Here is an 18,394-nt window from a genome sequence, read left to right as displayed (position 1 = left end):
ATAATAGTTACCTATGGCAAAATATGTTTAGATCGTTAAGTTATTTTTACAAATGTGATTTTTTATGTATAATGCATAGGATTTTTATTACAATTCAAATATATTGACCAGGGTTTAATATCTGCAACTTTCATAAATATAGTTTAAAACTAAGAAATCTAAAATAATACGTTAAATATCCATTTAATGTCATATTGATCAATAAACATTTAAAATAACTTCTAAAATGGTTAAACATTCTGTTACCAAGTATTGCATCACCAAGAAATTCTAATCTCTAATAACATTCAGTAATATTATTCAGTGTATATGAAGAATGTGTAAAGGCCTAAAACATTTAAGTCATTTATTTTAAATTTATGTTTTTCAACTAGGCTAATGTGCGATTTAGTTTTGAGCATTGAAATACAAATCTCTGCATTTAATAAAACACATTTTGAACTTGGCTATGTACCTACTGTTGGTAGTTGGTAGCTGGTAATTGGTAGTTAGTAGAGGTTAGTACCAGGTATCTACCAGTTAGTACTTACATTTGTCAGTAAACTAAAAAACTGGCAAACAAGACATTGTATTTGACAGATTCGTAGACAAATCAAGTGATTGACTTTGATATAAAATATGTAAAATTATATTCTGCCATAAATTTGTAACGAATAATAAATTATAAAAGATATGTGACTGAAATTAAAGTGCACTAACCTAACAGGTATTAATTCTGTAATAATATTTGAAAAATATTAAAGATGACTAAAGTTATATAATTTTGTTATATTCTCAATTTGTTTATTACAGGCCTTTTAAATTAGCGAATTTACTTATAAATAACGTTTTAAAGTGATATTGCTTGTATATTATATAAACTCAAACTTCAACTTCAAACTTCAACTTCAGTTATGGCAGCAATAAGACATACATTACAAAGGGAAGTGTTTACACCTAGTGATGAAAAATTATTAAGCGTATGTTATGTCAGTAAAGCATATAGAAAAAAGAAAATGAGCTTTTTGTGCTTAACTACAACTACAGATTCACCTTCATCTTTACTTTTATACCAAGTAAAAAAGAATGATAAAAATGTATTTAAGAAGAAACAATCATGGCCTTTAAGCGATATTCAAATTGTGGATGGTGTTAAAAATGATTCTATGGATATAGAATTGCACATTGATAAAGTATATAAATGGTCAGTGACAACAGCACAAGAACGAAGGACATTTATAAGTAATTTATATACTTATTCTTGCAATTTAGCCCAAAGGCCACAATTTAAAAATATTCCAAAAGAATTACTTATAGATCCCAGTTCATTAAAGGAAAGTGATAGTATTACTTTCACACCAGGTAAACATTATAGTTTGCTTGTAATTAGCTTATTATTTATTTATATTTTAAATAATATCTGTTTACATATATATGATTAATTGATATTACTAAGTTTATATGAATTTAAAGTTTAAATAGATATGTAATGTATAATATAGACAAAATAATTTCAGTTATCCTAATATTAAAATATTTTTAGAGCTGTTAACATCTCCTATTTCATCTGATTATCAACCTATTACTGAAAAAGAAGCTGCTGATTTAAAACAATTAATGGAGGATTGTGAATATGCAGTCTCTAATGCGGAACTTTTTATGGAAACCCTTTCTAAGGATCTTTCAATTCTTGATGGGGTAAAATTATAGTTTTAGTGAATTATAATTCTTATTAAGAGAAATCTCAATTCAGAGGGAATTTACTTTTTATTAATACAGGAAAATGTACAATCAGTTTTGGCATCAGAAGCCTGTGTAACTCAATTAATGAATAGTATAGAAGCAGCAATAACTGAAGCTTCTATTGTCGAATCTCGTCTTGCAGCCTATGATGAGGCCCTTGGTAGAATTAGGGAAGTTATGGCACGTGTAGGTCAAAAAAATCAGGCGATTCATACAGCTAATAATAATGCACGGCTCCTCTTAGATCAATTGAATACAGTAATAGTAAGTAATTTTTACTTTATTACATTTTACAACTTTTTTTATTTGTATAAAATTCTTATTCTGTAATTATTTTAATCCCAATTCTGTAATAATAAAATAATTTTAATCCTGTAAGTCACAATTAGATATTTCTCCAACTCACCAACGTGTTTTGAGTGAAGCTGAGCTTCCAGGAGAAAAAGAAGAACTTAGCCAAGCAGGTGCTGCTCTATTAAAAGCAATAACAGCTCCTTTACCACCCGGACTTGATAAATTAAGTGCAGTAACAGAACAAAAAAGACGACTTGATAAACTTAGAGTAAAATTTTCTGTAATTGTTGCTAGACATTTAAATAATCTCTTCATACATTTGGTATGTGTGCCTATGAAAGTAATACAAAATTAAAATATCATTGATATTGAAGTATAATATTGTTATAGGGCAATGATGTTGGAGATATGTCTACGTCAATGACAGATTTAATTCTTCCAACACATCAAGCAGTTCATCATGAACTTGAACCATATACAGAGCTAATGCAATTATTAAGAGCATTAGATAATAAGGCTTTTATACAGTTAACTAAAGTATATACAGATACAATGAGTAAACTATATAAAAGGGATTTAAAGCGATTTTTTGAGGAAGCAAAAAATAAACTAATTTGTAAACGCCTTCAAGGTATATATGTTACACTTTTTTTCTTCATTGTTAATAATAATAAATTTTCATTTTTTACAAGAATGTACATTTTTAAGCAAATACATCAAAGTCTAGTGGCCAAAAAGTAGAAGATTTACTGAATCCTGCACCTATTTGCTTATTAAGTGGTGAAACATGGGCACCAGTAGGGGAAGGAAATCTTTTAGACTCGGTACTTGATTGTCTGCTTTCTCAAATGCAACCGGTCTGTCTCGCAGAACAAGCATTCTGCATTTCGTTTCTACAATTAGATTCTGTTCTTTCTCCATCAAAAGTATGTAAATTGTTGTTACAGATTTATTACAATATTCAGAAACTAAGTATCTATCTAAATGTGTTAGAGTAGTGAAATGGAAGAAACAGATAATGTTAGTAATGGAGCTGCAAGTCCTGGATCAGTGACTTCTACAGCAAGTAAAAAATTAGAAAGACAAGTAAATGAAGAAGTGCGTGCTACAATGGCGGCTATATTTCCATCGCTAGAAACTGAATTAAATAATTTTATTGCCTTTCTGGATAAAATCGATAGTTTGTAAGTATTTTATAAAATTTTTATTTCTACAATTAATTTTTGTTTAATTTGCTTACAGAATAATTAATGCAAAAAGTATTTCAGTTGGTGTATGTATGTCTTGGTACGTTTGTCACAACATGTTATGTCAGCGCAAGACACTGGTTCATTTTTATCTATGACATTTGCTTCTGCTCTAATTCAAGTTAAAAGAGCATTTGATAAATTTATGCAAACACAATTACAATCAATTCTCTGTGATACTAAAGTTAATCGCAGAAATAAATGTGGTATTTTACCATATGTAGAGAATTTTGGACCATTTGCAAGAACGGCAGAAAAAATCTTTAAAAATTCAGATAGAAAAGTTGATCTTGAGAAGTGGTATACTAAATTAGTGAGTACAATGTTTGAAGCTATTGTCATCCATAGCAGAGAACATCATAAAACTCCACAAGAGGTTATTAAAATGGGTAAGATAAATCTATTAACTTTATACTTTAATTATGATTGTGTATGTTAATAATTAAAATTATTAGCGCTAAATAAATAATTGTGTTATATTTTAGAAAACTTTCACCATTTATATGATCTTCTATCACAATTAAAAATACCTATATTTGACCATGAACGAAAGGAAGCTAAACAAAAATATCAGGATGCTTTACGTGCATATGTTACACAATATTTTGGGAGACCCCTAGAAAAACTGAATGTTTGTGACTTAAATCTTTTTTCTTAGCCTTTCTATAGTATTTCTTTTAATTATTATAATGTATAATATATACTTACAGCTATTCTTTGAAGGCGTGCAAGCAAAAGTTGGTGCTGGAGTTAAAGAATCTGAAGTTAGCTATCAAATGGCTTTTAGTAAACAAGAACTTAGACGTGTCGTAAAAGAGTATCCTGCTCGAGAAGTTAAAAAAGGTTTAGAAAATTTGTACAGAAAGGTTGAGAAACATTTATGCGAAGAAGAAAATTTATTACAAGTAAATTAAAAATACGAATAATTTATTCATTTTTCTGTATTATATTTTATATTGTATAATTTTTTATTTAGGTTGTTTGGCGTGAAATGCAAGGTGAATTTATCGCGCAGTATATATACATAGAAGAGCTAATTCAAAGGTGTTATCCAGATAGTATGGTAACTCTTGAATTTACTATACAAGATATTTTAGAATTTTTTTCAGAAATAGCTCGATCTCATTGAAAAAAATTAATAATTTACTAGTTGTAAAATAAACGTTTCATAATATATATTAATATTTAAATTGAAATAACAATAACAAAATAATGTAATTTCTTGATAAGAAAATGTAAATACTTAATTTTCATATGAACTATTTAGATTTTTGTTCAGTTTGAGTCTTCTTGTGAAATAAGATAAATAAAACAAGCTTATTTATTTAATAAAATTCAATCTATATACTTCTGGTATTTTTACTCTTAATAATTTTTACATTTCTTAAAAATGTAAGAAAATTTTTTTAATGTAGAGATATTAAAAATAGAGAAGATATATGTATCTTTTAAGGTAAATGTTAAGTTACTAAACTTTATTTGTAAATATAAATTAAAAAAATGTAATATAGGGATTATATATATCATAAATGTTTTACTATTACTTTTTACAATAAAGCAATCATACAATTGTTATAATTATTATCTGCTATAATATTATATTTGAATTCATTTTATTTAGAACTTTTAGGCCTATCTTCTGGTTTTGGTGGACGGAAGTTAAGCCAAAGCAATCCAGATACCCTACCCTAAAAATTAAGATAATATAAGTAAAAATAGTTTAACAAAATTTAAAACAGTAATCTATTTGATATATGCATACATATGCTATAGTAGCACCAAGTATAATGATACCAGCTGCTAACTGTAAGTTATATTTTTGTTGAGCTTTAGCATGTGATTGCTGCCACGAGCCTTGTGGTACAAGCACTTCATCCATACTTGGTGGTCTAAGTTCATTAGGTACATGGTATGATCTTACACCTTTAATGTTATATATGTTATTAATAGAAATATAATAAATAATAGAATATAGGAAATCATTATTAAAATAACTTTTCTCTTGGCTATAAGTAATTTTATGCAAAAATAGAAAATCTTTCTCTTTATTAAATACCAGAAAGTATCAAAAGAATTAATCAAATAAATTACTAATGATAAAGTTAAGAAAAGTGTATGTATATATATAAGCTAAGCTTTGTAATTGCTATTAAACATTTTTCAGCAATATCAAATTCTCAATGTTATATAAGATTATTCAATAATATATTATCTTGGTGTCATGGAATAAAACATAGTAATATTACTAGCTTACCATTTCGTGTATTTCGGACAATTGGTTGTAAAATATGTCGTAACATCTTTACTGTTATAAATTAATTTTTGATACTTAAACAATACGTAGATCCGCCGACAGCGACGAATGAAAAGACAAATAGTATGTACCAGTATATACTATGTAGGTTGGTAAAATCATAGAGTAAAATACGTTCAATACCTATAATTACTGCGCATCTGCGCATGAAACTGTCATAAGCATGCGATATTTAGATACGAAAACTGCTTGTCAAAACTGTAACGCCGTAGCCCGCGCTTAATACTGTTTGTTTCGAATCCGAATGGAGAATACTATCGGGGTAGGTGTATTCTAAGAATTGCCCAGGTTTATCTCTTTTTCGACATGTTTGACTCAGGATTAAGATGCGTCGGAATCACTATCATATAAACAGACCTGAACTCTGAACATTCCTATATCAAAAGCGGAGAAGACATTTTATATTTCAAATTTTTTATAGCAACCGCGAGCTTGCTTTCTGTCTTAATTCGTAAACTAATTAACTAATTCTATATATCGTGAATTATCTAATTCATAACTTTCGAAATAATTTGTGACGATCAAGGAAACCCATTTATTGGTTATCCGTCAAAATTCTAATCTTCTAATCACCATTGCAATTGGCTTTCTTTATGTTAAAATGGAAGGGATGGGAAAGCCTGCACGCACTTGAGTAGCGACATCCTGAGAAGGTGCAGGTAATTGTATGGTGTTCATTTTATTTCCCTTGCATAACAGGTCATGCATCGGCATGCATAACAGGTGTTCGTTCGTTTCTTTTCCATCAAGAGCTCATCGGCGGCCGTTGCCGAAACAATGCAGCCGTTGACCACCAGATGCCCCTTTTTTCAGTATCCATCTTTTATTGACATTTTGAGTTTATTTTTCTCTTGGATTTGAACAACATTATTTCTCAGAGATGGGTTACAGAACGTACAGAAATCGTAAACAACATTACGTTGATTATACTGCAAAATTTTTATTTCGTCGCCAACATAATTTTGTATAATCAAATAACTGAATTTTTTATATGATCTTGTCAACATATTTCAAGGTCAACGAAATCTGTGTGTTTCTTTGTATATATGTATATATGTTTTATAACATATATAATTATTGATAAAATATATATTGATAAAATCCATAGTCCACGTACAATAAATAATAGTACATAATAAAGGGACAAAACACAAAATAAAGGGAATACTCGAGTTATGTTAAAATATCTTGACTTTCTGGCCGAAAGTTGCAAGTTCGATTCTTTTTATCAGTTGTTTATAGCGGAATTGTACCAGGATTGTATCAAAAAATTCAAATTCCTTGATTATATGGGTTTTATCAAATTCTACAAGATTGTATGTACACTCTTGGGAGGCTAGTAGGGGGAAAAAGCTATATTTCTACATTAATTATTTTACACCTTGGGGTCATAGTTGAAGGATTGTCTGTTGCCTCCTCCTTTCTACTAACTCCGATCTTTGATAAGTGAACAGTTTGAATAGGGAATAAGGTTGTCCGGAGTCGTGATAATGAGGGGGGGGGGGGGGAGGTGTAAGCCCCCTTCAAGGATGAACCGTGAGGCAGTGCACGGAGACGAGGGGGGCATCGTAACGTTTCTCGGGGACCAGATATTACTTACGTTTTTCCTGATCCGCTGAAGCAGACCACGATGGAGGTTTTAGCTACAAACATATCTATGATTTTAGTCATTAAAAATCTGAGACTACCCCGAATCTTCCCCTTAAAGGGTTCCAGTGTCTATGAAAATTTAGAAAAAAGATCACAGATCGTGAAATCTTTCATATTTTCTTCCTCCCTCCGCTTCATGCTTCATCATTTTCCTGAAAAATTTGATAATTTTAAGAATTTGTAATTCTGGTAAGCAATCATCTTATGCCTATGAAGAGAATCGGACATTTCTCAGTTCAAAAAAGCTCTTTGGATGTTTTCCATGTCTGGAATTTTCAGTTCAAGGTTCTGCAGTTATGTATAAAATCTTTTAAACAATCAAATGTTCTTTGGAGACAAAAAGACGTCTTGAAGTTTTATTATAATTTACAAAGAGTTATTTCCTTGAGTTCTTTCTCTATAGTGAGAGTTAAATCTAAATTATTTGTAGGAATTGGAATAAGTGGTAAATTCTGTTAAAGGTAGATGGGGCAAAATAGACAAATGCAAGTAAGAAAATGAGATGAGAAAAAGTAATAAAAAAGGAGTAAGTAAAATAGATAATTAACTGACTAGAAGTTTAGAAAAAATGAAAATTACAAAAATTGGTTACAGATAAGTAATAAAGTACATCAGGTAAAGCGATAATAGATAAATGACGTAATTTATGTATCTTTTTTCCATATATTTATTAGTTTTAATTTATTGAAAACAGTTAATTTTTTTTATATTTCTTATTCTCATAGTGAGTAGACTTCGATGCAAAAAAATTAATCTTTAATTTCTTAGCCAAGATTAATTTTGCAGCACCTTTTGTGGCTTAATTTCTACCAAAACAAAAATGTAAAATCTATTTGTAATAGTCATAACATACTTTTTATATATCTGGCACATATATTTTATATAGATATTTGTATATCTCAATAAAAAGTATTAATTTACCAATGTGTAGAAGTAAATATTTTTATTATACATTTTATAATGATTTATTCCAGCATATTTGAAAAAATATAAATGTTTGAAATGTTACTTACATAAATCCAAGTTAATAGTAATTTTATCTCTAGAACTGAAAAATTGTTTCTAAAATATTAAATTTCCTTATATGTACTTTTGCAGAATAAAACTAAATACCGACAACTCAATTCTCTTTTTGTCAAATGGTAATTGCGAAAGTGAATAATAAAAATACTTATAATCACGTATATTCTCAAATAGACGATATTTATAATATTTTACTTATACAGCAAGAAGAAACATATTTGTTTTACATTCGCTATTTTATATTTTTAATATTATTACACTTAATTTGTTTTTGGACGTGTATTAATATAATGCCAATTCTGTTATTTGGTTTTATACATTTACATCATATTATATTTCCAGCTAATATAGCTCAGGAAATAATGCAATTTGACTTTTCTTGTACATTACCATCTGCTTTTTCAATCTCAATCAATAACGTATGAAAAATATCTGCAACAGACTGAAACAAAATAGAATTACATTGCAATCATCCACATGTAACAATGTAATTTAAAAAAGATGAAACAAATTTACCTCGTTTTGTTTTGCACTTGTTTCTAGGAAAGCAGCATGCCAAGAATCTGCTAATCGCTTGCCTTGTTCTGTTGTTATCATTCGGTCTACATATAAATCCGTTTTATTTCCTACTAATACAATTGGGACACTGAAATTCATAAAAATATATTTTATTAAAATTATATATGCTATACATTTGTAATTATATACGCTATCACGCAATCCTTTTATATGAGTTAATAAAGTGAATAATAATATAACATACTGGACTTTTCCTGTTATATCCAATAACTTGTCATAAATAATTTGTACAACTTCAAAACTTTTAGCACTCGTTATGCTATATACCAGGACATAACCATGGATATCCATAGAATACTGTGTAGGAAATATACTGTACTCATCTTGACCTGCTGTGTCTACCAACTTAACTTCATAGTCTTGACTATTTACTCGTGTACTTTTTGTAAATGCTGGAAAATATACAAATGAATTGTATTAAAAAATAAGTCAAAATAGGCAGTAGAACCGACATCTTTCAAATTTTTATATCAAATCTTATTTCTTTTTTGTAAATTTTAATTGAAGAAGCAAAGGATAAATTTGATGATAAGATGTAGGATGCTACTGCGTTAAATACATTCAATTATAATAAATAAAAATTGTAAAATACTTAAATATATAAAAAACAAGAAAACTAATAACTGACGAGTTCATGCATATTGCCAACAATACATCATGCTGTACTCGAACTAATTTGTGTTGTGTTAATATAATTCATAAGGTATGTGTACAAACCGCACATAATGTAAACTAATTCAGACAATAAAATACCTTTTGTACCCGAACATTATTTATAGATAAGAGTAATTTATATGAAATAAAATTGAGAAGCATTTCATGAAAACCAAACCAAATTTTTGAAGATCTTGAAATTTCTGTTATGTAACTTATGACTTATCTATTCTGAATTACGAAGTCATTACATAAATACCATTATATTTGTAAAACAATAAGCTTATCGCTGCTCTGTATTTCTTTTTTATGAGTATTAAGTCACATTAACCATTTTTTAAATTTCATATATGTAAATAATAATACGCTGGTATTACATTATTATATATGTTGATTTAGAAAAAAATATGACTATTGCGTAACACTTTTGCACTACAATTGCGATTGCAACAATGTATAAAATATGCATTTTCCATTGTAGTATCTTAGAAAGAGCAAGAATTTTTATATGCAGGATAAAATCTTTAACAGTTCAATAAACAGAAATTCTATTATAATGCCATAAGAATAAATATTAATATTTTTTCAATTATTCAACTATTATAAATTTTAAAGTTTTAGAATATAATGATATTATTAAATGAAAATTAAATTTACTCACATTTAAAATAATAATATTATCATTAAATTCTATTGCATATAAAATAAATAATATGAAATCATGAAAATTATGTATAATATCAGCTTAATACTTTAGTTATTGTAAATAACAGTATAATTACTAAAATATATAAATAGCTTAATATGTTAATATATCATAAAAATTGATCAAATATATATATTTTAGTATTGTACATGGAAAAATATGTTACTAAAATATCATATTAGATATAACATGATATAATATTAGAATATCTAAATAAATATAATAAATAAATATAATGAATATGTAGATGTTCTAATATCATCATGTAAGATTAGAATATATAAATGCAATCGAAATTTGTCTATATTCAACATAAAAACTGCAATTAAATATATGAAGTGTACAAAGTACATATACTGCTCTGAATATATACAGGGTGAGTCACCTAAGAGTTTAAGCTGAAATATTTTCAATACTACTAATTATTTCAGAAAATGTTCTAGATGAGAGTTGAATGATTCCAAGGGGAGTATATTTTGATGTTATTAGTTTTTTTGTAGGTGTATAGAGGTCATGTAGAGGTCAACTCTGTCTTTTTAAATGGAATTTAATTTATTTTTTATTACATTAGACGATACAGCGCAAGACTCCTTATAGAAAGTTATTAACCTACTTATACTAAAAAACTATTAGTTTAGTAGATATTTTAACTTTCAGTTTGTAAAACTTACTTTATGAAAGACAAGGAAAGATGTAAGATACTACTTTCTTTTTTTCCTGGGACCCTATTTGTTTCCCTTATCTTTCATACAATAAGTTTTATAAACTAAAAATTAAAGTATTTATTAAATTAATAATTTTTTGACATAAGTAGGTTAGCAATCTTTTATAAAGAATCTCACGCTGCATTGTCTATTCTACTAAAAAATATGATTCCATTTAAAGAGACAGAGTTGACCTCCACATGACATTTATACTCCCACCTACAGAAAAGCTAATAACATCAAAACATGTTCCCTCTGAATCCATTCAACTTTTATCCGGAACATTTTCTAATATAGTTAATAATATTGAAAACATTTCAGCTTAAATTATCAGGTGACTCACCTTGTATATTGTTCGAGTTTACAGACTATATCGAGTTTAAAAGTGTTGGAATTTGCAAATGTAGCTTACACTTTAGAACAAAGGGAAACTTTCAATAATTCTCTATTAATACAATTATTTCTCAAATATGAAAACTAAATTTTAGAAAATTATATATATCATACATTAAAAAATTTTATTGCAATGCAAAATCATTAAAAGTAATATGAAGAATAATATACATGTTGTAAGAAATTAAGACGATATGTTGGACTGTATGAAAAATTAACATACCAAATTTTTATACTAAATAGTTATGTCAAATAGTATTCGATATAATGATTTAAATAAATTCATAATATAAAAATAAATACCATGTGTTACAAAATCAAATAAACCTGTATTCGTTAAAATTTATCTTTTGTTTTAAAATGTAAACTGCGTCTATAAATAATTATAATGTCTTTTTAAAACTCTCTTGTATAATTTCTTTATCTCTTATATTTTCTAAAATTTTCTGCTAAATAAGAATGAAATAGCTTAAATATTTTTATACAATTATAGATTACCAACTTTCCATATTATAAATAACTATAATTGGAAACATTAATCTAAAAAATTGATAATTAATTATAAGTTAAACATATTAAACATATTTTAACAATTATTGGCTCATTGAATTTAGTATACCAATTTGCTCATTCAATAATAAGTTTTCATGAATCTCTATTATTTACAGCATGAATTACTAACAGAATGTGCAGAAAATACTACTAACAATGTCATTAGAAATCTTTGAAGTAGCGTGTAAGACGATACAGGTACTTCTTACTATTTTCTATGGTAGGGTCATATGAATCCACAAACTGTCCCTCGACGAATTGTATGCTCAGTGACGACTTGCCTATTAAGAACAATAAAAAAAAAAAAACAATAAGCATTGAGAATACAAGAAACATAAATTTTTACATACATAAAATGTTTGTATGCGTTTATAAATTTGTATAAATATATAAGTATGTTTACATATATAGCAAATAAGTTACATTATTAGATAAATAATTACTTTATAAAGATATTAATTAGTATAACAAAACTAATGTAAGTCTAAAACGTTCCATATTTTTATTAGTCATGATATGATAATCATTTAATTTTCAAACACACTATAAGATAAGCAACTAATCATTGATGTAAATAATAATATTTGTTAACAGATCAGTTGTATATTAAATTATTTCAATTACAATAATAATTTTTCATTACCTACGGATCTATAACCCATAATAGCTATTTTCCTTTGTTTTGGTGGCATTTTTCAGCATTTATAAACAGAAACGCTGCAACTGTAGTCCATAAAGGCTGGTGCATGCTCCAATTAGAACCTCTACATAAAATTAAAATAAGAAATGTGAAAAATTATTTTTTTCGAATAAAAGAATATATTCTTATATTTGAACTAATTGTTAGATACTACTATTATTCTAGAAGATTATTATAATAAATTGATTCTATAACTTATTTTGTACCAAAATAATCAATTTAGATTGAAATAATTTATTTTGAGTTATAAATTATTACATTAAAGGTTATAGTTTAAACTATAATAAACATATTAAAGAAATTAGTTTACAATAAAACATATGTCTAATAACATAGATTGTGATTAAATAGATAATTAAATAATAATTCTATGAATATACTTGATTTTAGTATACTTGTTTCCTTAAATTGTTACTTAGTTTGATTACATCATAAATGTTTTGAAAATTAACTACGACATTTCCAATTATATATAGAATTATCGCCTATATTTGTAATATTTCATTTCATAAAAATTACTAATTGTAATTCGAATTTCAATAAAAGCTAAATAAAGGAATCATATACATGAAATATGAAAATAATGAACGACTCTTTGTGAAAACATATTTTTTATAAAATTACAGTCATTAAATAAAATCTGCAAAAGCTGTGTGCGTAAGTAAGAACGCATTTAAATATGTATTTAATATATGCGTATTAAGCATAGTTGTATGTACATATATAGTATTCTTTACATCATACTCTGTTTACGTATTTATCAATTATATAGTAAATGTTTCGTTGCGTTGCAATAATCAAACTCTTTTATTTTATAACATGAAAATTGCACTCATAAATAGACTTCTCATCGAATTACGTATTATTTAATGCACATGCAAATGCACATGCACTACTCACCAAGAAAGAGGAGGTATATACATCAGTATACATACATTATGTGCGTTTCATGTTAATCGACATATTGACTCCTATTATATATCAAGTATTTAAACAAATAAAAGTTGATATTTGTCTGAATATGATGTCTTAAAATAAACTTTTCAATACTACTGGAAATATTACTATCTTCTTATACGCTGACGCGATAGTTTCGTACTGATATTTTATATAGTGTCACGTCTCTCGAACGTGTATAGACTTAACGAGTGACGGTAGTTCAACAGTAGCCGCAAGATGTCTACTATCTCCTCACAAGTACATAGTAAATTATTCGTTATTCCAGTATTCATTAATTTATATACAACTTCCAAAATTAATTTCAATTTTATAGGCACAGGAATAGAATAGGACCTATTAAATGTAATTCGATTGAGCAGTTTAATTGGTGGTCTTGAGAAGAAACCTTTCCTTTTTGTTCTATCTTTCTCCTTTATTTCGCGGTTCATCCACATGTTTTGATGCTGAAAGTCCGATCTTAGGACTCGATAGTCTTAGATTTTAATCAAATTCATAGGGATTTCCTTTTAAAAAGTTTTTTAATTAATTCTAATTTTTCTTATAATATATTTAAATAATTATATTCATAAACATTGCATTTATAGTATCATATATTTATAATATACAATGCCGCAGAGGGCATTAAGCAAAAGACATTAACCTCAAAGAAGAAAGCAATGGAATCCAATACCGAGGATAACACCGAATATATGCAATGCTGATATTAACTATAAATTTATAAATTAATAAAGATAAAAGCAATGATTTAATAAAATTAAAATTACATGTAATATTTATATACTGATCTCTCAAGAAATGTTTATTTTAGGGAAAACTTTAATGTTTAAATTACATATAACATAGTATTAACACCTTGTATTGGTGACCATGTTTAATAGTTTACAATATAACACTATTTACTTCTTTATTGTGAAAAAACAGAATAAATAAATATTTCCGCGGAAGAAAATTTCTTGATTTCGTTATCTATTGGCAATGAAACATATCTATTTTGTAAGTTTGAAAACAAAAGTGAATTCTATTTCTTACATTTTCCATGTTTTTTTAAGCCCTGTTACATCTTATTTTCTATGTTACTTTTTAAAATACATTATGAAAATCAATTAAGGGAGACCTATGAAATAACTATAAAGTACACCAAGAACACTTTATGATTAATTTTTTTTTTAAATATTAATATTAATTCTGTTTTCAATTTATAAAACAGTTTTATCTATTGCAATTTTTCTTAAATTCCAATTTGTTCATGTTATACTTTTGATTTATTATTTGTTATAATATAATACAATTATAATATAATTTAAAATAATATTAATGACAATTTTTATATTTTAGCTATGCTAATCCATATTTTTGGTATATGGTCTATTGAACATACGTTCACATACATACGATACGATGTGTATAATGCAGTGTGAAACTTTTATTTCGTTAATTATATCGATAATTTTTTTATATTAATAATAATTAATGAGTTTATACTATAATTTAGTGTAATTAATATATATACATTGAATTAGTTGATTTTTGAAAATATTTAAAATAAATATTTTAAATGAACTTTCACAAGATAATGTCTGAATTATATTTTGTAGTTATATTATTTCAGTGCAAAATGTAAGCGAGAAACTATATACAAATCTCTATTTCATTTCATCATTATAAGAGTTCTACATTTTAACATGTAATGTGTATTAGATATGAATAGATAAACTGTAAGTACATACATGTAGTATCGCGAGCGAGGGGCCTAGGAGTTGGCGGGTGAACCGCGTGGAATGTCGCGAGAGCCGAGGCGTTCTTTTCGATCGCGTAGTTTTGGAAAGAGGAGGCCTACGTGATCTTGGCCACAAGCGGTTGCCACGGGACGAGAGACGAATCAACAGTGATTGCGAGTTGCGTTGCCGAGAGAGTGTTGATTGCGTTTATGAAAGTCGAATCGTTGATTAATTATTTAGTTGTGCTGATTATTATACGTTTGCTGCGATTAGTTCATGTTAAACAACTACTGTTTTTCTGTCTGATTAACACCTGTATCATCCATTTATTGTAAATATATTCCATCACGATATTACATACATACCTACGTTACACGAAAAATCAAAAGTGAAACCTGTCCAGCAATAACACGTCAATATCATAGATACGTCCTCTTTATGTCACGAAGCTTTCTCTAGATCATAGATTCCAGAACTGATTCTAGAACAAATTTCGAAAAAAAGACAAAATTATCTTTCTTTCTTACAGTCCTCTTTGATTTGAACTGATGTTTTCTTCTTCTTCTCCTTTCTCCTCCTTTTCTAAAAAAATACAGATTCTTATTATATATATGTAGACAAATTATACATATATGTATTCGCAATGAGTGCAATCAATCTGATGCTTTTATAATTGATCTTGTACTTCCTAAAATGAATAGGTATACTTCTTACTACTTTATAAATCAGCGAAGAACACACGTAAAAAATTTTATTTAGGACAGTTAATGTACGAAATAAGAAGGAAGCGCATCGTAAATCGCTTTTATAACGTTTTCGACTGATATTTTATAGAATCAGGGAATATATACATATATTTTTTATTGTTAATTGTTGATTTTCCCTGGTTTAAACGGTGATATGTCCTTAATTATGAATAAAATGGCTACAATAAGTTATTTATTGATACTTTGAAGTCATTTACAACATTTCTTATGACTTTCTTAAATTTATTAAGGAGTCGATTTCTCCTTGGAATTATTACTGACACATATTTGCTTATGTACATAGAGCATACAATAAAATAAAAAATAAGTTCGCATAAAGCTATATATGAAGTACGAAGAAAAACTACGCAGAACAAAATCCTCGGGGTATACACAGGAATGGAAAGCAAGCGGGTAGATATAAGGAGGTCGTGTTTCATTGGCACACTCAGTTTATTACTCGATCTACATAGCAGATCAGACCGTATTATAAGAGCACGCAAATTAGCATTTCACAATGAAAAGTGAATTATTGTTGCAAGTAAATAATAAAAATTCTAAATAATATGTTTATTCTATACTTTAATCATCAATACTTAAGAAAAATTCGTGTCGATAATTCTTTCCTTTATAGATTTTTATATTTCTTGTGGGCAATATAAAAATTATAAATTCGAAAAATGTAGCTTTTACTTTCAAGATTACAGTGATAATTTGTTGTTCCAAATTTAACATATACATCAGAATACTTAAAATTTAAAAAATATAAATTAGTCTTCTTAATGATTTTCAGTTTATTTTAGTTTTACCGATATTGCTAGTTCCTATGTCTGAAGGATTTTTCTTCGAACAGTAAGTAAAGTTAAATTTTAGTCTTGTCGATGATAAAACTTATTTTTTTAATTAAATTTACTGTTAAATTAGTGTCATAGTAATTTTAATTTTCATTTATTAAATATATACATTCCCCCTAGATTTACATCAGATGTTAGTTATAGTGTGTTTAATAACGATATTATATGAAGAAAACAGATCGTACATTGACAATTTGTATTTCAGCCCTAAAAAGCTATTAATGGATTTGTTTCAATCGTCAAAAGAAAAAAAAGAAGCAAGAAAGAGGCCTCATATAGATCATTATCATGTACATTATTATCCAGTAACAATCCCTATATTTGAACCACTGGTGAAAGCACCTAAAAAACATAAACTGGAAGAAATATATCAGTAAATATGAATTATATTACAATTAAAATATAGTGTAATTAAAGTGGTTTAAAGCTTTTGTAAAATGTGTATATACTTTTACATAATTAATTTTTGTTCTGTGTTATTTAAGATCAATTTATTTCATAGTGTACACATTCCGTTTGTTAAAACTTTAATTGATAGTAGAAAAATAACTTTGATAAATTACTTATTGACGAATAATTTTGAATTTTTAATAAAATAATTGTTTAGGATTAAGAAATACATATTTAATTAAAAATTTTTAGCAACCAACTGGAAACGATTGGGTGGTCCAGTCACGAATATAAATATATTCCTGAACCTAAAATTAAAACTTTTAGTTTATATGATTCGTGGAAAAATTCTGTGCCCTGCAAAAAAGAAATTTTAGGTAATAATTGGAATACTTTTAACTTATTTTCTACTTTTTAAACGCTTGCGATTTAAACAATGTTTATCCAATAATGTTCCAGAAACAGATCTTTTTGAAATAATGAACAACAGCGAGGACGAAAATGTATTGTACATACACCCCTCCACTCACAAGTATTAAAATACACAAAAAAAGAGTACCTAAAAAATCATTAGAAAATTATTAAAATCTTTAAAAGTTATTATCTCGTTTGAAATGTTAGATTATAAAGAACCTATACATATATTCGATATGACAATAAAAAAATGCAAATTATCTGTATTAAAATTAAATCTTTAATCAATCTTGACATTACTAAACATTTTATTAGACATATTTAGTGTTATTTAGTCTTAGTTTAGTAAATATTCTGTGAATAATAAGTGCCACATTCATAATATTTAGGTTTTTTATACTGATATTTTTGACACTGATTATATTTGATACTGATTTTTATACTTAAGGATTTTACAAGATAAAAATCTGTTGACGTAAAAATCTTTATTTTTTAAGTTTACTTTTGTAAACTCTAGCGTGTCAAAAATATACCTTATGATGTTGAATATGTATCGTAAAATTTATTAAATACTGCATTATGCGTTAATTAGAATTAGAGATTGGTTCAATAAAATAAAAATATATTTTTATTTCCTTGTCACATGTAGAACTAATAATATTCCTAACATGATTGCATGCTATAGATAATATTATTAATTTTTTGCTTTTTAAATTGTTTTATTTAGAAAGTATAATTTTGTTAATAACATAATACAATACTTTTCAATGTATT

The 18,394-nt window shown here is 26.8% G+C and overlaps 4 protein-coding genes and 1 long non-coding RNA gene across 9 annotated transcripts; 3 read left to right on the top strand and 2 right to left on the bottom strand.

The window, feature by feature from the left end:
• The first annotated feature begins 12 nt into the window (after nt 1–12).
• LOC126869502 (exocyst complex component 1) lies at nt 13–4,610 on the top strand. The gene is made up of 12 exons (XM_050626131.1): nt 13–706; nt 793–1,341; nt 1,523–1,677; nt 1,759–1,986; nt 2,102–2,338; nt 2,407–2,647; nt 2,725–2,942; nt 3,010–3,200; nt 3,285–3,652; nt 3,749–3,894; nt 3,974–4,168; nt 4,240–4,610. The coding sequence occupies exons 2-12, from the start codon at nt 894–896 to the stop codon at nt 4,390–4,392; spliced, it is 2,580 nt and encodes an 859-aa protein (XP_050482088.1). The 5' UTR covers nt 13–706; nt 793–893; the 3' UTR covers nt 4,393–4,610.
• A 161-nt stretch (nt 4,611–4,771) lies between these two features.
• On the bottom strand, nt 4,772–5,714 carry LOC126869521 (uncharacterized). The gene is made up of 3 exons (XM_050626172.1): nt 5,518–5,714; nt 5,026–5,186; nt 4,772–4,951 (listed from the first exon to the last, which is right to left on the bottom strand). The coding sequence occupies exons 1-3, from the start codon at nt 5,561–5,563 to the stop codon at nt 4,877–4,879; spliced, it is 282 nt and encodes a 93-aa protein (XP_050482129.1). The 5' UTR covers nt 5,564–5,714; the 3' UTR covers nt 4,772–4,876.
• A 139-nt stretch (nt 5,715–5,853) lies between these two features.
• Nucleotides 5,854–8,646, top strand: LOC126869523 (uncharacterized). Its single transcript, XR_007690940.1, has 2 exons — nt 5,854–6,236; nt 6,328–8,646. It is a non-coding gene; the product is annotated as an uncharacterized LOC126869523 (long non-coding RNA).
• On the bottom strand, nt 8,156–13,667 carry LOC126869512 (GTP-binding protein Rheb homolog). 3 transcript variants are annotated; one of them, XM_050626150.1, is made up of 6 exons: nt 13,439–13,667; nt 12,482–12,602; nt 12,048–12,119; nt 9,014–9,221; nt 8,767–8,896; nt 8,156–8,692 (listed from the first exon to the last, which is right to left on the bottom strand). In XM_050626150.1, exons 2-6 carry the CDS (start codon nt 12,528–12,530, stop codon nt 8,603–8,605), a joined length of 549 nt encoding a protein of 182 aa, XP_050482107.1. In that variant the 5' UTR covers nt 12,531–12,602; nt 13,439–13,667; the 3' UTR covers nt 8,156–8,602. The 3 variants fall into 3 exon arrangements, with proteins under 3 accessions (XP_050482107.1, XP_050482109.1, XP_050482108.1); XM_050626152.1 differs by having other exon boundaries at nt 13,474–13,667; XM_050626151.1 differs by lacking the exon at nt 13,439–13,667 and adding an exon at nt 12,919–13,059.
• A 2,137-nt stretch (nt 13,668–15,804) lies between these two features.
• Nucleotides 15,805–18,262, top strand: LOC126869516 (uncharacterized). 3 transcript variants are annotated; one of them, XM_050626165.1, is made up of 5 exons: nt 15,805–16,376; nt 16,756–16,814; nt 17,022–17,189; nt 17,459–17,583; nt 17,666–18,262. In XM_050626165.1, the coding sequence occupies exons 1-5, from the start codon at nt 16,362–16,364 to the stop codon at nt 17,743–17,745; spliced, it is 447 nt and encodes a 148-aa protein (XP_050482122.1). In that variant the 5' UTR covers nt 15,805–16,361; the 3' UTR covers nt 17,746–18,262. The 3 variants fall into 3 exon arrangements, with proteins under 3 accessions (XP_050482122.1, XP_050482123.1, XP_050482121.1); XM_050626166.1 differs by having other exon boundaries at nt 15,805–16,390; XM_050626164.1 differs by having other exon boundaries at nt 15,805–16,503.
• Nucleotides 18,263–18,394: the final 132 nt, after the last annotated feature.

Source organism: Bombus huntii, chromosome 9, assembly GCF_024542735.1.
Source record: "Bombus huntii isolate Logan2020A chromosome 9, iyBomHunt1.1, whole genome shotgun sequence".
Taxonomy (NCBI): domain Eukaryota; kingdom Metazoa; phylum Arthropoda; class Insecta; order Hymenoptera; family Apidae; genus Bombus; species Bombus huntii.
The sequence above is the reverse complement of the archived record's forward strand: the minus strand, read 5'-3'. Positions and strand labels throughout refer to the sequence as shown.

Coding starts and splice junctions, on each gene's coding strand:
- LOC126869502 (XM_050626131.1), top strand. CDS start 894: ATGGCAGCAATAAGACATACATTACAAAGGGAAGTGTTTACACCTAGT. Junction 2,943..3,009: donor CTGTTCTTTCTCCATCAAAA/GTATGTAAATTG, acceptor TAAATGTGTTAG/AGTAGTGAAATGGAAGAAAC. Junction 4,169..4,239: donor AAGAAGAAAATTTATTACAA/GTAAATTAAAAA, acceptor TTTTTTATTTAG/GTTGTTTGGCGTGAAATGCA.
- LOC126869521 (XM_050626172.1), bottom strand. CDS start 5,563: ATGTTACGACATATTTTACAACCAATTGTCCGAAATACACGAAATG. Junction 5,187..5,517: donor TGTCCGAAATACACGAAATG/GTAAGCTAGTAA, acceptor ATAACATTAAAG/GTGTAAGATCATACCATGTA. Junction 4,952..5,025: donor TTGGTGCTACTATAGCATAT/GTATGCATATAT, acceptor CTTAATTTTTAG/GGTAGGGTATCTGGATTGCT.
- LOC126869512 (XM_050626150.1), bottom strand. CDS start 12,530: ATGCCACCAAAACAAAGGAAAATAGCTATTATGGGTTATAGATCCGTA. Junction 9,222..12,047: donor TGACCCTACCATAGAAAATA/GTAAGAAGTACC, acceptor TATATTTTCCAG/CATTTACAAAAAGTACACGA. Junction 8,693..8,766: donor CAAGTGCAAAACAAAACGAG/GTAAATTTGTTT, acceptor ATTTTGTTTCAG/TCTGTTGCAGATATTTTTCA.
- LOC126869516 (XM_050626164.1), top strand. CDS start 16,480: ATGAAAAGTGAATTATTGTTGCAA. Junction 16,815..17,021: donor GAAGGATTTTTCTTCGAACA/GTAAGTAAAGTT, acceptor TTTGTATTTCAG/CCCTAAAAAGCTATTAATGG. Junction 17,584..17,665: donor CTGCAAAAAAGAAATTTTAG/GTAATAATTGGA, acceptor ATAATGTTCCAG/AAACAGATCTTTTTGAAATA.